The 16,469-nt window shown below is 41.0% G+C and overlaps 1 protein-coding gene across 7 annotated transcripts in view; it reads left to right on the forward strand.

Moving 5' to 3' along the window:
• IL1RAPL2 (interleukin 1 receptor accessory protein like 2) overlaps positions 1-13,176 on the forward strand; it is a 363,126-nt gene extending 349,950 nt beyond the window's left edge. For all 7 annotated transcript variants that reach the window (XM_065077816.1, XM_065077813.1, XM_065077814.1 and 4 more), the window contains 2 exons: positions 253-423; positions 9,823-13,176. In XM_065077816.1, coding sequence (XP_064933888.1) covers positions 253-423; positions 9,823-10,520 — 869 coding nt within the window. In that variant the 3' untranslated portion in view covers positions 10,521-13,176. The remainder of the gene's footprint in view (positions 1-252; positions 424-9,822) is intronic.
• Positions 13,177-16,469: the final 3,293 nt, after the last annotated feature.

A 16,469-nucleotide genomic window follows, 5' to 3' on the forward strand; every position in this document is an offset into this window, starting at 1 on the left:
AATGGGTGCACTGGCAACATGAAGCAGAGTTAGTAACTAGCTCAACATGCAGAAGAAAACTGAAAGGATATCCTTTGTCTGGTCTGAAAAATTTCTCTATGGAAACCAGATTATATGTTCCTGTGAAAAGTCCCGACTTTGTTGGGAAATGCTTGATTGTTTCAAGGAATAATAGAATTTCCTCATACTTTCCTATATTCTTTATAGTACCCTTGGAAACAGCAGGCTGAACATGCCTTTGTTTTCTTACAGACAACAAGGAATATGATGCTTATCTTTCATACACCAAAGTGGATCCTGATGCATTAGATTGTGAAAATAATGAAGAGGAGCAGTTTGCACTTGAAATTCTGCCGGATGTTCTAGAAAAGCACTACGGATATAAGCTTTTCATTCCGGATAGGGACCTGATCCCTAGTGGAAGTAAGTATTTCTGACCGATCAATTTTAGTTCTCTCTGATGTGTCTTAGAGTCCTGGACTGTGCAATAAATACTAGATATGGGAAACCTCTCCTTGTGAAGTGATTGTGAGGACTGGGGCAGATTCCTCAGTGCTATGAATTTGACCTCTCGGTTACAGCTCATTCCTGCACTACTGAAATCCGAGGGAACTTCCATTGATTTCAGTGGAGGCAGGAGCTGGACCTGCCCTCAGGAAAGGCTGCAGTGCTGCAAGGAATACTGTAGTCCAAAATCTCTACATTAGACACGGACAGCTAGGCAGGAAATTGTAGTCTCTGTTTTACAATCATTGAAAATGGGATTACTGTTTTTTCCAGTAATTATTTGCTTGTCTACTGCAGCTTCACAGGTAAAAGTCTTATTTCCCATTGTCTTTCAGTTTTGTTTGGCTGGTTGGTTTTGTTTGTTTGTTTGTTTTTCCTGATTTTGAAATCTCATAGCTACAGTAGTTTCCCAGTTAATGGTACAGGTGCAATTTTCTCATCAGAGTTTTGACCAAGTGTTGCATTTCTAAGCAGTGTTGGTACTGGGTAAGTAACTCTGACTCTTCAGAGGACTATGTACAGCCCAGTGTTCTGATGCTGTTTTCCATGCTGATGGTGAAATACAGCTGTCCATTTCCAATCAGTTTTGATGCCATGTCTGAAGATTCAGCAGCATTTTGCACATCTGTATCAACTGTTGATGCCTTCCTAGCTGTAGATGTGTACTCTTCTTACAGAGTAATTCTTGGACAAGTCAAAAAAGACCATGAGTCATATGCATCGTGTTGATGAATTTCGAATGTGCAGTGTGTTTGCTTTAATATCACATTTATTTGAAATGCTGCCCTTGTGAGAAATCAGCTCTTTGTAGAAATTCTGTCTGCAGATCGCTTCCTTGGAAAATATTAGAAAAGAACACAGACTTATCTCTGCGTATGATGCTGTATAGGAAATACAAACAACACAAAGCAGTGGTTGTGCTGGAGCAGATGTCCCCAGACATGAAACAGCTAGAACATGGCTGCGTTAGCAACCTGCCTGCCAAAAGACTTGGAACTGCTGCTTTGCTGCTGCCCAACATCAGTGGCTGCCCCAGAAGCTGGAGCCTCCTTCTGCTCTGACATTCGAGGGAGCTGGAAACAGAGCTCAGAGTCCTGTTCCATTGGGGAGGAGGAGTCAGAGCCTCGTCAGACATCACGCAGAGTCCTGTGCAGGGATGTGAACTTCCCATGTGCATTTGCAGCTCCTGGGTTAGAGCTGCTTCCCCTATTCCTTTTGCCTGGCCCCTGCAAAGGTGTGAGTTTTACTCCCTTAGTGACATATTACAGAAAGGGGAATCAGCTTGTAGACTTTTATTTCTGACAACACAAGCGATACTGAATTTTTAGATACTATTAAGATAAAACACATCCTTCTTTTGTGTCAAAAATGGCAGGAATGTTGTAAATATTTGTTTCATATCCAACAATATAACAGAGTTATACACAGCAATTATGCAAGTGAATTAGAGTTTAAAGCTAGCCCTTCAGTGATAACTATACTGAAGCACAGATTAATCTGAAATGAGATTCTTCTTTCCAAGTGCTGTACCAGCCAGCATGGTATTTTATTTTTGTCTATTTTTGTCAGGCAGACACTCAGCAAATACTTCTCATCACTTTGGGTATTCATTAAACCTCTCCTGAAAATGTAGTGTACCTGAAAATGTCAGTTCTCATTTATGAACATTCACAAATGTAATACTTCTTTTTTCCTCTCACACTCACTTCTTCAGTATTATGAAAGGGCCTGATTCAAACACATGGAGCTTCAAGAACGCTTGATCAGACAAAATGACAATGCAGAATAAAATGTGGAACTGAAATGAGTGTGATTTCCACGGGTTAGCTTCGACAAAGATATGGGGGAAGGCACTTTATTTTTGGGGAGCAAAAGGGGGGAGTGGGAGAGGTGATGGGGAAGGGCTCCTGTATTTGTAAGCTTTCCGTGCACACTGGAGAAGGGGAACGTGTCTGTGTTCTGCCTGGTGCTCTTACAAGGACTTGCAATGCTTGGTGAGGAGAGCAAACAGTCCCGTGTGGTATGGACCTGCTAGAAACTCCAGAGGTAACATAACATTTTAGAGTCATTGTCTCAAAAAGTGGCATATATGACAAAGTAAAATGGCGGTTTGGTCACAGTTATCCCTTTTTTAAAAATGTTTTTTAGGAAATGTCTCTTTTCACATGTACTGCATTTCTTTGCCTTTCGGTTTAAATGACTTTTGGTGTAACGTAATGTTTCCCACTCTCCATTCTGCTGTGTTTCCTTCTATACCTCGTGTACTTAGATGTGTGTCATTCCACTAGTACAACAAATGTGTGTTTTGTGAGGCTGGTTGTTTCATATAATCGCTGCAATGTTAAGGTGCCACCACAGGAGGGTGTGCATTATTGCGCTTGGTTCCTGGCATGAAGCACCATGTACAGCTGCTACTTGGGTTTGAGAGCAAGCAAAAAATAGATTTGTTAAATAGTATTTCATTAACTTTCTTGCACACTTCTCTGAAGAAACTAAAAAGCTGATTTCAGAAAAATTCAGGGACACATTTGATTATGTTTTTGTCTAGCTGTTTCATCTCTGACCTCTGGGGAAATGCTATGATAGGCTCGGCGTGTCCCTGTGCAGCTGAGGGAAAGATGACAGCCAGATGTGCCTTAGCTGGGGCTGCACACCCAGCAGCAAGCTGCGTATCTGAGCTCTGCATTTTGGCTCCGTGCTGAGGACCCTCTGCTGCAGGGATGCCCATGGAGTGACTCTTGCTATTGCTGGGAGCACAGAGGTGATGGCTGTGGGGACTGACCGTGTTCACCATTCACCGTTGAGAAGCAGATCCCCGGCATCCAGAGTCCAGGCCATATGGGGCTGAATCATGTTTTGCAGTAGGTGTTGGTTTCTGCACCCTGCCAGGATACAAATGTTATGTATCCCAGTGGAGTGTTTTGTCCTCATGGGAGAATCACCACGAAGGACGCCAGGGGCCTCAGTGGTGCCCACCACAAGGTGGCCAGCAAGGACCTTTGTGGTGACTCTTGGAGCTGCCTGAGAGCAGCACAGCTGGACCTGCTCCCCGAACTGGTGAGGTAGGAACAGAGTTCAAGCAGCCACTGCTTCTCTGCTTGCATGAGCCCCCGTATCCATGCAGGCTGGGAGATGAGAGGGGCAGCGTGGCAGGGAGACATGAAATGCTTTGTGAGCAGCAAGACCAAATTTGTCACCTGGGATTGGAGTTGCATGTTGTAGGAAGCATTATAGCAGCTATTCTTTCTCCAAGAATATCCTTGGTCTTAACAGAGAGTGAGTGTTCTTCAGCCTGCCAGAGCTGACAGCACGTGCAGCTTTCTGCCTAGGTAACCAAGGCATAATTGAACATGTCAGCTTGTATAAAGAGACTGTGATCCCTAGGATACAGGTGCAGTTGTTACTTAGCTCTTACTGTTTTTTCCACCCTATTAGTTTTCAGGGCTTTTTTAGCAAACCCTCTCCCTTTCCCACAGCAAGCAGACTCTCAAGCTCTGTGAGCTTTTAAATTCAGTGTTAGGAGACCAGAGGAGACTGAATGCTTGTGGGGAGGGAAACAGGGATAATTATGTTTTTACCTGCGCCATTTTTTGTCTTGCTAAGTATGGTGTGTATACAGAGAGAAAAAGCTGTTTGCACTTGACTTCTAAATTTGGGGCTACGTTAGAGAAAGATACTTTTCTCACATGGTTTCTGCAAATTATCCTAAACCCTGAAAGTGAAGCGGTCAAAATTGTCAAGTTGGATTTTTAGTACCAGCAATGCAAACCTATTAGAGCACCATCTAGTTGCTCTCTAAGCATATGTCCATTTGATCTTGACAGGATTGAAACACCACCACCAATTCACTCTAGCTCAGCCCAGGACATAGAGATTAGGTACTGAAAAGAACTACAGTGATGGAATAAAAATATTTGGTTTTACTTAAAAAATGAGAGATTGTCAGCACAACAGGAAAGCACCTAAAGCATGTGATAAAAAGCACCCAACAGCTCAATATTGCAGTTCTGGCACTTTGTAGTTTGTCTGCCTATCTGTGTGATTTTTTGCCTGATGAATTCCAGCTTCTTGGGTTCCTGGATGAAGAAAACCTGTATGAACTGTGTGCCTGGGGTTCCCAAAAAGCCTTAATACAGTAGGGGACAGCATTTATGTGGAGTGGGAATAGAGTACCCAGCTCCACAAACTCCTTTTGGAAGTCCCTGGTTGTCTACTCCGTATTAATCCTATACTTAATGCCAAGCATGGGCAGGAGTAGCAGGGATGCACAGAAATGACAGTTGGAAATGGGAGAAATAAAACAAAAAAGGCTGGCTACCCGCTAATGGTCCTCTGACGGCCACCAAGATGTTCAGGAATCACATAATACAAGAGAAGAGCCCCGAAGAACTGTGTTTCTTGAAGAAAAGGCCAACAAAGACAAAGCCAAGGAGGAATCTTATTGTTGTCTTTCCAGTGGAAAGCACAAATGTGGAGGCAGACTCTTCTCAAAGGTGCACAGTTGTTGAATAAGAGGCCACAGGTATGAGTTGCAACACTGAAAATTCTATTTAAACATTTGGAAAATTTTCCTCACCGTGGGGATGGTCAGACACCGGAAAAGAACCCAGAGACACTGAGAAGAAACCTCCAACCCTGGAGGTCTTCAAACCTGTGCTGGAAAAGGCCCTGAGCAATCTTAGCTGGTTCTGCTTTGGGCAGAGTGTTGACCTGCAGACCACCAGAACCCCTTCTAACCCATATGAGTTTATGAATCTTTGATTCTAAATATGCAGAATTTTGATTCCATCATCTATCATCACAACAGTTTCACTAAAATCACCCACTTCAGTCTGCAAGGAGACATCCCCAGAGCTCCCATCTTTTCCTTCTCCTTAATCCCTCCTTCCTATGCCACGTGAAATACAGAAAGGCTGACAGTGGTTAAGGGAGCGGTATGGTGAGAGAGCAGTGTGTCATGCTGATCTGCACTATTTGTTCTTTATGTTGAACACATCAGCTGTCCTGTAGCTTATCCTGGGATTGGGCTCTCTGGGGAGCAGCCATCGCTCTGCTCTGTGTTTCAGCAGTCCCAACTGCATTACTGTTCTGGTCTGAGCTAGCAGAAGGAACAGATATTTAATAAACAGGAAAAACAATACATGCCATAATTTTTGTCATAATAAAGTAATCAGAGGTAGGGTTTGGAAACTATTCAGTTAGGAAACCAAGGCTGAATTATTCTTCCATGAATAACTTTCTCAAGTGATAGTCACATTGCCGAACGCAGAAAGGCTGGTTATTTTCAGAGTGCCAGGAGCCAGCCAGTGTGTGGTCGATGGCAGGTACTCTTTGATTCTTGTGGTCCTGCAGACCATGCTTTCCAAAAATATCCATAGGGCTTTTTATGATTTCTGATGTACTTTCCCTCTCCCTCAACTGCTTCTGCAAATCATCTGAATCTGGTTAGTCAGTCTTTTCTTTGCATAAGCAGCTCTGTGTCCATGGTGTTCATTAATTCCCTCGCTCTTAGTGTGCTTGCATATGAGGTTGTCTGGGTTTCCCTCCAGCCTGTGGTTAGTGTGGCTCGTTCAAGGTTCAGTAGGCAGTTATGCATGATTTAACTGCAAATGGACTTCTCTTCTTCGGCGCTTCTAACTAGAGTTCAGCATCGTTACATGTTGACAGTTTGGTGAGCACATATTTGCTGTCAGGTGATCTGTCTTCGTTACTTAAGGGCAACCATGCAAAAACTATGTTTGTTATGAGTCTAGAAGTTCTTGCTGTCCATGGCTCCTTGGGCATTGCACTGGACATGGTGCGAGTTCCTTACTGATACAGTCACTCACAATTCTAATTTTTTGACCTATGGCAAATGCTAACATTTCAAAAAGAGTTTTGGGAACATACTGCAAAATACTGTTCCAAGGGGAAAAAAGGGTCAAAATTTAAAATGTTCTTTTTCAATAACATCAAGTGGGTCAATTCTAATGCTGACATTTTATTTTTACATTCTAGTTTATGATAAAATACAATCTTTGGGAATTAAAAACTAATAATTCCATACTGATTTTGTCAAGATTATTTTCTTCTTCCCCCACAATGAAGTGTCATTGAAATTGATACCTCCTGCAGTGAAAGTGAATTTTCAGCAAAATGATATTTATATGATGGAACTGTATTTTTCTGGAATCTCACAGCTGATCCTGGTTGGTGACTCCATTCCTGAAATCCCTGCTCAGTGTTTTTTCTTGGAAGTGAAACAGAAACATGTCCTGACAGTTACATCTGAGCTCACTGGAAGGGTGAAAACAGCTCTTTCTCCATCCTACATTGCAATATAGATTGCTTGGATTTAAGACCTCCTAATGGACTGAACACAAGACAGACAACCTGCGTTATTTTGGGCAGTCTCAAACTCTGAAGTGAAAAGAGAGTGGGTGATTTAGCAACTCATGGGCTTATGCAGTCAGTCTGGTACCTCTGGAAAAAATAAAGCTTGAATTTCCACAGACAGGGATCTGTTCCCCATGCATTTCCTCACAGAAATGTGTATGCTGTGCACCTTGGACCTATTGTAGAGTGCACCACATGGAACTACGTGCTCCAGGGAGATTGTCACCTGCCTTTGGTAGTTGTCCCAAGCTGAAGTTATTGGCAGTACTAAGTATTTCTGGACCAGATGGCTGGAAAATGTGTTTGCCTGTTCATTGGGGTTCCAAATTTCCTATAATACAGTACATTTTATCCTCAATGCACCAGCAAAGCCACTCTATGTTGCCCATGTCTGTCAGCGAACCAGCTGCAAACTTGGAACGTGAAGGAGCACCTAGTGATCATTTGTGGAGGTGTCTGTGGAGTCTTCTGTAGAACGAGCTCTAACTTGTTGCAGTATCCAGTAAGTAAGGTGGGAGTGCCAAAGTATGGGGGAGACACAGAGGGGAGAAGTATCCAGCTGTGAAAATGGGGGATTTTTCCTGTCTTCTTCCTACCTCGTTCCTTGTGTAAAGCAAAGTCTGGTGAGTTTTTGATTGAGATGATATAAGGGATTATTGCTGGGTTGTTGCTATTGAAATGACTGCTGCTGGATATTTGAAGAGATGAAAGTGGAGTGATTTTTTGTTTTGTTTTGTTGGTTTTTCTCTTTTAATTGGATGCCTATGGTATACACATGGCTGTGCTTAGCACTGGCCTGGCTGTGTGGCACTGACCAGTATTGTGTCCTGCAGAGAATTATCTTGTACATAGCAGTGTTCTGAGCTGTTTGAAGGAGCGATGAATATCTCAGGAAAGATGCATGATAGTTTGTTGTTTTACTGTATCTTGCAGATTCAACCTCTAATGATGAAGCTTCCCACCTAAATTCTTTCTTTTTGGGAGCAGAAAGAAAGGAAGAAAATGAAGAGTCTGAGCTGTTGATACATTGGGATAATCTCTTTCCATTGTATTGAACATTCCTACCTTTCCTTAAGTTTTGTTTCACCAGTTCTGCTTATCATTTTCTCATTGTTGCTGATTCTCTTCCCTCTTTGCTGCTTCTCCCATGGATTTTCATGTTGAATTTTTTTCATTAATGAGTAACTATTTTACACAGAGCAATGTGGGGGTTTTCCTCATAAAATATTTTAAGAAAAAAAAAAACAAAAACAAACCTGTAAATGCTGCATGATTTAAGAGTCATAAAACATTAACAAAAAGCCAGGATTGTTGCATAGACATTTGTAATATATGTGTATGTCTTAAATTTTTGTGTGTCTGTGGGATGTTTGCAATTGCCTCTTTTTTCCATTTGTGAAAGAAATTCTTCTTGCTGCTAAGTGGTGAAATAAAACATTGGTAAAGGCAGATCCAATGCTAACTATGCCTTCAGTCTCATGAAAATAAGCTATTTTAGAATGTTCCTGTTGGCCTATTTTGTAGCTATTTACTTACTGGAAGTGGTGTGAATAAGCATGCTGTGGTATGGTGCCTGGGACTATAACAATGAGTCTTGCAGTAACAGATGTTGATTAATGCTGTTATTTGTAATCGTCGTTCCTGCTGGAGGGCAGTGTGTGTAAGAGAGGCCCTGCCCTGTGCTGAGTAAAGATCTGTTCTGTGCAGCTCTTGTGTCCAAGTCTTCATTTATAACACATGCTTCTCCTCTGTTGTCAGGTGGCACATTCTGAGTAGCATGGTCAAGAGGTTCATGTAGTTTTAAACAAAAAGTGTCTTGTATCTTGTCTCTAAGCTCGCAATCGCAATGCTGTGCAACCAATGAACACTTTTCTAACCTTAGTGTGCTTTCTTTTAATGGTTTAATTTTTCTGGTCTTGACCCAAAACCCATTGGAATTTGTTGAGTTCTGTTCATTTGAATGGGTTTTAGATCAGGTCTGTAAGTAGATCTCTTTCCCATCCTGTTCCATGTCAGACCAGGGTAATTGGCTTCTCCTCCTTGCCATCCCTGGGACAAGTGAAACTCAGAGATCCAGGTCCAGAATATTTCATGGTTCAATAAGCTGACATCGTGGACCTAATGATGGGGCTAGCATTTCTGCTTACACTGATCATTTGCAACTACTTGGCATGCATGAATGAAATAATAATACTGTTTTCTTTGTCACTGATGTCTCAACAAATAAACACCTCCAACATGTTTAAATTTTCCATTTGTTCCTATCACTTGTCGATTTCCTTCTAATACCTTGGGGTACATAGAAGCATAGGTTTGTGATATTTGAAAAAAAAAACCAAACATTGGGCCACAAAGAATGTTATTGTCCTTTTGTGGTCAACACCTAAAACAAAAAGAGCCACCATGATGCTTCTATGCAATTGCACAAGTTCTGCATGTGATGAAGGTTGATTTCTTTTTGAGCTCTTGCAAGTTACCGTTCATACACCCTGCAGCACCCTCATGTCCTTGCATCTGAAACACAAGAGCTGCTTCCCAGTGTGTGCTTCCTTCAATGCGATGTTATTCATATCTAGAGTTACTGGTAAACTTTACACAAACATTACATTGATCTTGACCTATATTTTTTCAGGAAGTTAACTGTGTATTTTCAGTCAGTAATGCATCTGCACAGTGAGGATATTATGTAGATGTCATTCTGTTGAGATGAACAGGGAAAACCAGTAAAGTATGGAGGGTGTTATTAGGGAGTTTTATATATGTACTCCATAAATACAAATATGTTGTGATATGCAATCCTATTTTTGTTGGAGTATATTGTGAAATTCTCTTAAATGGTGTGGATCAGTAAGCTGATTGTTATACTTGATTGCAAGCCTGATGTTTTGATACAATAGACTTCTTTATTCTTTACTCTTTCTCTCTTTCTGTAATTTGTAGCCTATATTGAAGATCTCACAAGATGTATTGAACAAAGCAGAAGACTCATTATCGTGTTAACTCCAGACTATGTTCTCAGGAGAGGATGGAGTATTTTTGAGATGGAAAACAGACTCCATAACATGCTAGTCAGTGGAGAAATCAAAGTTATTTTGATTGAGTGTACTGAATTAAAAGGGAAAGTGAATTATCATGAAGTGGAATCTTTAAAGCACACCATCAAACTTCTCTCAGTGGTCAAGTGGAAAGGACCAAAAAGCAGCAAACTGAATTCTAAGTTTTGGAAGCGCCTAGTCTTTGAAATGCCGGGGAAGAAAAAGGAGGTGGTGTCTCGGCATCAGGTCCTGGATTCTGCAGAGCAGGGCCTTTTTGGAGACCTCCAGACTGTACCCTCTCTTGCCGTCACCGGCACTTCTGCCACGTTGGTAGAATCGCGGGCTGATTTAACTGATTACCATCAAGCGGACTCTGTGCAAATGAGGCATTATTGCAGAGGATATGAATATGATGTGTCAGCGGCAACATTGCCAATAGCTTCCATAAGCAACCATCACACATACTGTAACATACCCTTGACACTACTAAATGGACAGCTACCTCTTAACAATACCATGAAGGATCCCCAAGAGCCTCACAGGAACAACCCGTTGCTACCTTTATCAGCAAAGGAGCTTAGCTTCACCAGTGATATTTGGTAGTGAAGATCAGGACATTTTGGGATGCTTCATGACTGCCATGAAGATGCATTTTTAAAGAACTTTGGCCTAACCCCATGGGGTGAGAAAAGATATTCGAAGCAGCAGCACACTTGTTTGCTTTTCTACTTGAACCTTTTGTTTACATTTAGAAATTACTGACAAAGGGGGCATTCTTTTGTAACTTGGTAATGTCCTTCCTGTCTTTTAATGTACAATTTTATTGCTTCTTTAAAAAGGAGGGGGAATAGAAAAAAAACAGATCCCATCATTTTACAGTAGGTTTACAATCTGGGATGGATAAAAGGTCACGGTACATGATCTCCCACATTCATACATATTTAGGTAATAGTATTCAAAATACACAGAAGTTGTTGGGTTTTTGTTATAGACTGCAGTACAGTTTGAAATTCTAATCATGCTACGAAAATGATCATCTCCTGCACAGACCAGGTGAATCCTTCTCAGAAGGAGGGAGGAGGAAACCTCCCTGGTAATGTTGTCTCACAAATACATTTTAGAAGATGACCAGCTGAAACAATGCAGGTGAAGCTTTATCAATAAAGTGCATAGTAACAGTTGCTGCAGAATAAATCACCTGCCCACATCAACATCTCTTCATTTTATTATTGAGGCATGTTGTATTCCTAGTCAATGATTAGCAATGTGGTTTTATTAAACAACTTACTAGAATATCAGAAGATGTTTAGGAGGATTTTAAATAATTTTTCTGTCAATTATAGATTATTTCACTATTTTTTGCAGATTTTTAATGACTTTTTTTAAACAGTTTAAGTATGAATTTATGTCTGTCAGTCAATTCATTACTCTGAAATTTCTTAAAATCTCTTGAGCTCTTTTAAGATTTGTAATAAAGGCAATGTAATTTTACATAGGATTTTTTTTTTTTCCAAAATCAGTAGTTACAATTTGAAATCAACCTTTTTTGTGAGAACATCAGCAATAGAAAATAATGACTAGAGCAATATTCAGAGATGAAGCGCTAAATTATTCAGGTTTACTAGTAGTCTAGTGCGGTGATAATCACCTGAGACAGTTTTCTCTCTGTTTATCTACCTATCAGTTTAGGTCCCTTTTAAACATGGCCAAAACAGGAACATTTCTGCTCTGTGCAACTAGTGAAAAGTGATAAGCACCTGGTAAGGTCTTGCATTTCTCACTTATGTGAGTGATCCCATCAGTCAAATAGGATACTGCCATTTATCTTTCATGGAAAGGATTCTTGCTGCTTTTGGACCTACCCATACTCAGCATCAGGCTTCACTACTCAGCGAGTTAAGTTTTCTTTGGACCAGGACGTTTCATGGAGATTTCCACACTCTGTTGATTCAGGGTTGCAGAATCAGACCGTGGAGACAATAGTATTCAAGGAAAAAGCTCTAAATAATGAAGGCAGAAAACAGTTTTGCAATTTTTGGCACAGTTTTAATGAAAACACAGTAGACATGAGAGTTTTGTTTCAGTAAGATCTACTGGAGCAAGTTCCCCAAAATATTTTTATGGCAGGCAAGCTTGCCTGTACTTCAGTATGATTTTAGCGTTGTTCTCTTTGCTTGCATGAATAAAATCTCACACTCTGCACTTGGCTGCCTGCAGATTCATCGGCAAACAAGTTCAGTAAATCCTTGACATTTAGCGGTGGTTCCTAAATTGCACCCTGCGGTCAAATGGAAACAAACACTGACCTAAGACAGAAGTATCCAGAATTGGCCCAAAGGCCATGAGAATGATCTCAAATGTGCAGTAATTCACCGAGGTCGGTATTTTTCCATTGCTTCTTTCCCCTGTTCTGTATTCTGTGCCCTCTTACACCAGTTACTATTGGTAAGATTTTCATTAGGTTCTGAATAATACATATTTCTCTTGTTTTTTTCTAGCATTATTATGCATTCAACACTAACACTGAAAATGGAAATCTAGAAAATATATTAATTTACTACACATTATAGAACTATAACTTGCTCTTTTGTGAAGTTACGTTCCAAACATATGGGTGTTTAATATGCGTATTTTTCTACTGAGAAAGTAATTTTACCTCCATTATAAATATATGTATTTCAACCTCCTCCCAGAAATTTACAGAATTTGCACCGTTTTTTAAGTGTTTACAGACTGTGTTTACACTGGCTATGTTCTTTAATGCAAAGTGTGATTTTTTTAAAAGGGATAAAACTAAAAGAAAACCCTGCATGAAAAGAGCTGCATATGTTTAAATGAAAAGCTGTACTTTTCATCGTTTTCCTTTCCACATTACTTTAAAATCTAGATAATTCACATAGAATGTTCAGTGAGATTTTAAACCTACTGGTTCTGTACTAAGCATGCAAACTCAAAAAAAAAAAAAAAGAAAAAAAAGAAAAAAATGCATATGCAGGTTGATCTGCTTCTTTTATTTACAATGACTAAATATGGGTAGCAAATTCTTTTACCTGATGATAATGTCTCTTAGAGCAGTAGCTATACAAAAGCAAAATGCAGTCATGTTTGCATTGAGGTAACATGAAAAGAACAGTTTTTCTGTCATTTTGCAAAAGCACATTGTGTGTCTGTGTACCGATGTCTTTTAGTTATAGATGACAAATCACAATCTGCTTTAAGATTTTGAAGTGTGTATTGACAATATAGACGTGAATCTGAACCACCTGTACCCCTCTGCTTTCAGTATGGGGATGGGGACCTGAGCTCAGGAGGCCTCTTGTTGGCCCAGTTTCATGTAATACCAGTATGATGTGCTACAGTTGCCATAGGTAGCACTTAAGGGTCTGGAAAAATACTGTCAAACAATGAAATGCGTATGTCAGTGGGACCTGGGTGGCATCAAGACCAGGAGTTTGTCCCACAGTGAAAATCATAGCAACCCTCCAGTGCGGTCCCTGGTGGCAGCAGTGGCAGTTTGGTGGCAAAAATGTTCTAGCTCGTTCACGTGAACTTCATTAGTTGAAACAGAAGGGTGTAAGTGCATTTTGTGTTCCTCTGTCTGAGCAAAGCCGTGTACTTATTGAGCTGGGTTTATCGGGAAGAGGCCAGGGCTCTATCCTGACAGTGCCTGGTGCCGTGTCTCGCTCGTGTGACCAGCAGCCCTGACCCCCCTGGCATGTTGGGCTGTGCCCTCCCCAGCAACAAAGTCACCAGCAGCAAATATCCTCATTGCAGCCACATGTGGCTTCTGATCTGGTGCAGGTTCATTTTAAAGGTGGTTTGTTATAATGTTTGGAAACTGTTTGTGTGCTTACCTTTGTGTGTGATGTCCTTCAGAAGCAGTTATGGCTTGGAGGTTGTATATAAAATGAGCTAGAAATTGGAAGCTTATTCAGCCTCTACAGATTTTATGTTCCTAAAGAAAATTCAGAGACAAAACAGGGTAATTCTAAAGTAAGTAACAAAATAGAATTAATATTGACAGTTCTTGGGGCTGTGTGCTGGACCAGTGCTTTAATTATTAATGTTCCTTTCTCTAGACAGTGGATGAGAAACCTGTGTAAAGATATTGTTGCCTACAGCTCTACTCCAAAACCTATTCAAGCCAACAGAAACATTTCCATCAAATTCAGCAGACTTTGGAGAAGGCCATAAAACCTTAGGTTTGCTGTGTACAGAGAAATAAAAGGGACGAAACTGACAAAAAGAAGTCAAGAGGCTAAGAAGCTTTTGCTTATTTAATCTGCCTAAAATCAAGCTTATTTTTGTCCCTGTTTGGTACAGATATGCTCCAGGACTGTTCAGCCTTGGGAAAGGAATTTTGCTCATTCTTTGTTATAAACAAGATAAGGACTTGGGAATAAATAACAGATACTTTTAGGGAAAAAAACCCACACAATTTTTAAGGGCTTCTGCTCTGCTCTCAGTAGCGCCTTTGATTCAACGGGCTTTCTCTGTTCATCCAAAAGCGTAAGTGCATACTTAAATTCCCCTTAATTCAGTGAGAAATACTTTTACTGAGCAGGGGCCTGGAAGAACCATTCAGCAGCAGAGATCATGGCATTTAGCAGCCTTTAGAATTGCGCCCTTCTGGAGAGCCTCGGAGCAGCTATTCCCATTTCAGTCTCTGAATAAATGTGAGTATTATGGCAGAACAGCTGTCAGGTCTCTCAGTCCTGGTTCCAAGCAAGAACATCTTCAATGCTCGTCAGCCTGGTGGTGACATCTCCCTGGGAAGTCAATGGTAGAGGAGAGAACAATGGCTTTTTTCATCATGTTGGACAACTGGGAGCTTACCCCATGGGCAGCGGCCATGGGACAGCTTGGTTAGAAATACCATCTGCCAGAAACCTCTACCGCCATGCCGCATTTTGTGCATCTTCTCTTGTGCAGCCTTCTTATTTTGTGCCTCCTTTGAGGTTCATGCTGGGTCTCCAAAGTTACCAGGACACTACAAAATAAGTGGAATGTGAAGGAAGGAGAGGAAGAAGAGAGCAGTCAGAGTCCAAGGGTTCCCCAGGCAGAAATACAGATTCAGTTCAGCACAATGACAGCTCTTGCATGAGTGCGTTGTGTATGTCCACTATTCACTGGATGCTGGGCAAAGTTCCCCAGAAAAATATCATTTCTTGTCAGCTCACTTGCTTCAGGACCCTTATCTTGGTAGTTTTAAAAGTAAGTTTCAGTTTCATGTCAGATGGGAAACTTTCTTGCTTTCTTCCACAGGAGAAAACACAAAAAAAGGCAAGCTGCTGCTTTATGTTTTTGGAAATTCCCCACAAAGTAGAAACTCATGCTTTTTGTTGGTCCTGTGCGCTTGAAACTCACATGTAATGCCCTAAGTGTTACCAGGTCACCCCGCTGGGGTGGGTGAGGTGACTGGTTTCTGCAGCGCGGGGGATCCCATCCCTGCAGCGTGCGGCTTCTGGTCTGGCTTCTCAGAAAACCAAACTACTCACTTTTGCCATTGCCCTGTTCTACCATGTGTACATTTTCAGTTAAGTGTGGCCCAGCATCAGGAGTAAAGCGGGTACCAAACATTACTGTTGAGGACTGTCCCAACAGCAGTTCTGCAGCTCTTACAACACGTAGTTGCTGGGTGCGGTATCAGTTTGCATCGGTACCGTCCCCGGGGGGGTCAGCCTTGTGGTCTGCTGAGCAGTGCAATAACAGCCAGAGCCTGTCTTTCCAAAGACATGAAGCCACGCAGGAGTCAGATCTTATCAAAAGTCCATAGGAGTTAGTCCTGGTCATCAGTTCTTGTATTACCAGCTTTAGTTAGTCAGGACTGTGAGAACTAATGACTGCTCTGAGCAGCAGGGCTGGAAGAACCGCACCAAGGTGAAGCCAGCAGGCCCTTCGTCACACAGGTCAGGAGGAAAATGAGTACCTGAACATTACAATGATTGTTTAATGTCATCACTATTGGTCTATGTACTTATAAAATCATGAAAAACACGTAAAAGTACCTTCCATGGTCTTGAAAGTATTTACGTTTTTGTAATTTCATAAATAATAGTGATTGAAACAGTTCCATTTTGGCACTGGTTAGCACAGCGAGTGTTAAAAATAAAGGATTTTGGAATACCTTGTTACAGGAGCAAAGTGAAATTTGAAAATGGAAAGTAATGGCATGTCACATTCCTGCAAACACAGATAACAATGTTCTGAAATGTTCTTTGCTTCCCTAAAGAAATGGCATGAAGCATTTGTGATGGTGAAGGAAGGACAGCTTTGCAATACTTAACCTCAAGGAGTCATTTGGTCATTTCAATACCACTGGGGAAATTCAGAGGTTAATAAGGCTGCTCTAAAGAAGTATAAAACAATGTTTGAAAAGAAGGAAAGATAAAGTTACTGAGCTTTGCTAGGATGTTTGTCATTTAAATATAAAACAGTAACACTGCCAATAGAAGCAGAACATGACCTGTCAGCATTTTCTCTTCATTGCAATATCATTGTACAGCTACAGACCAAGCAGCAAGCGAATAAATAATAAATAAACAAAAATAC

The sequence above is a fragment of the Columba livia genome, chromosome 12 (assembly GCF_036013475.1).
Source record: "Columba livia isolate bColLiv1 breed racing homer chromosome 12, bColLiv1.pat.W.v2, whole genome shotgun sequence".
Taxonomy (NCBI): Eukaryota; Metazoa; Chordata; class Aves; order Columbiformes; family Columbidae; genus Columba; species Columba livia.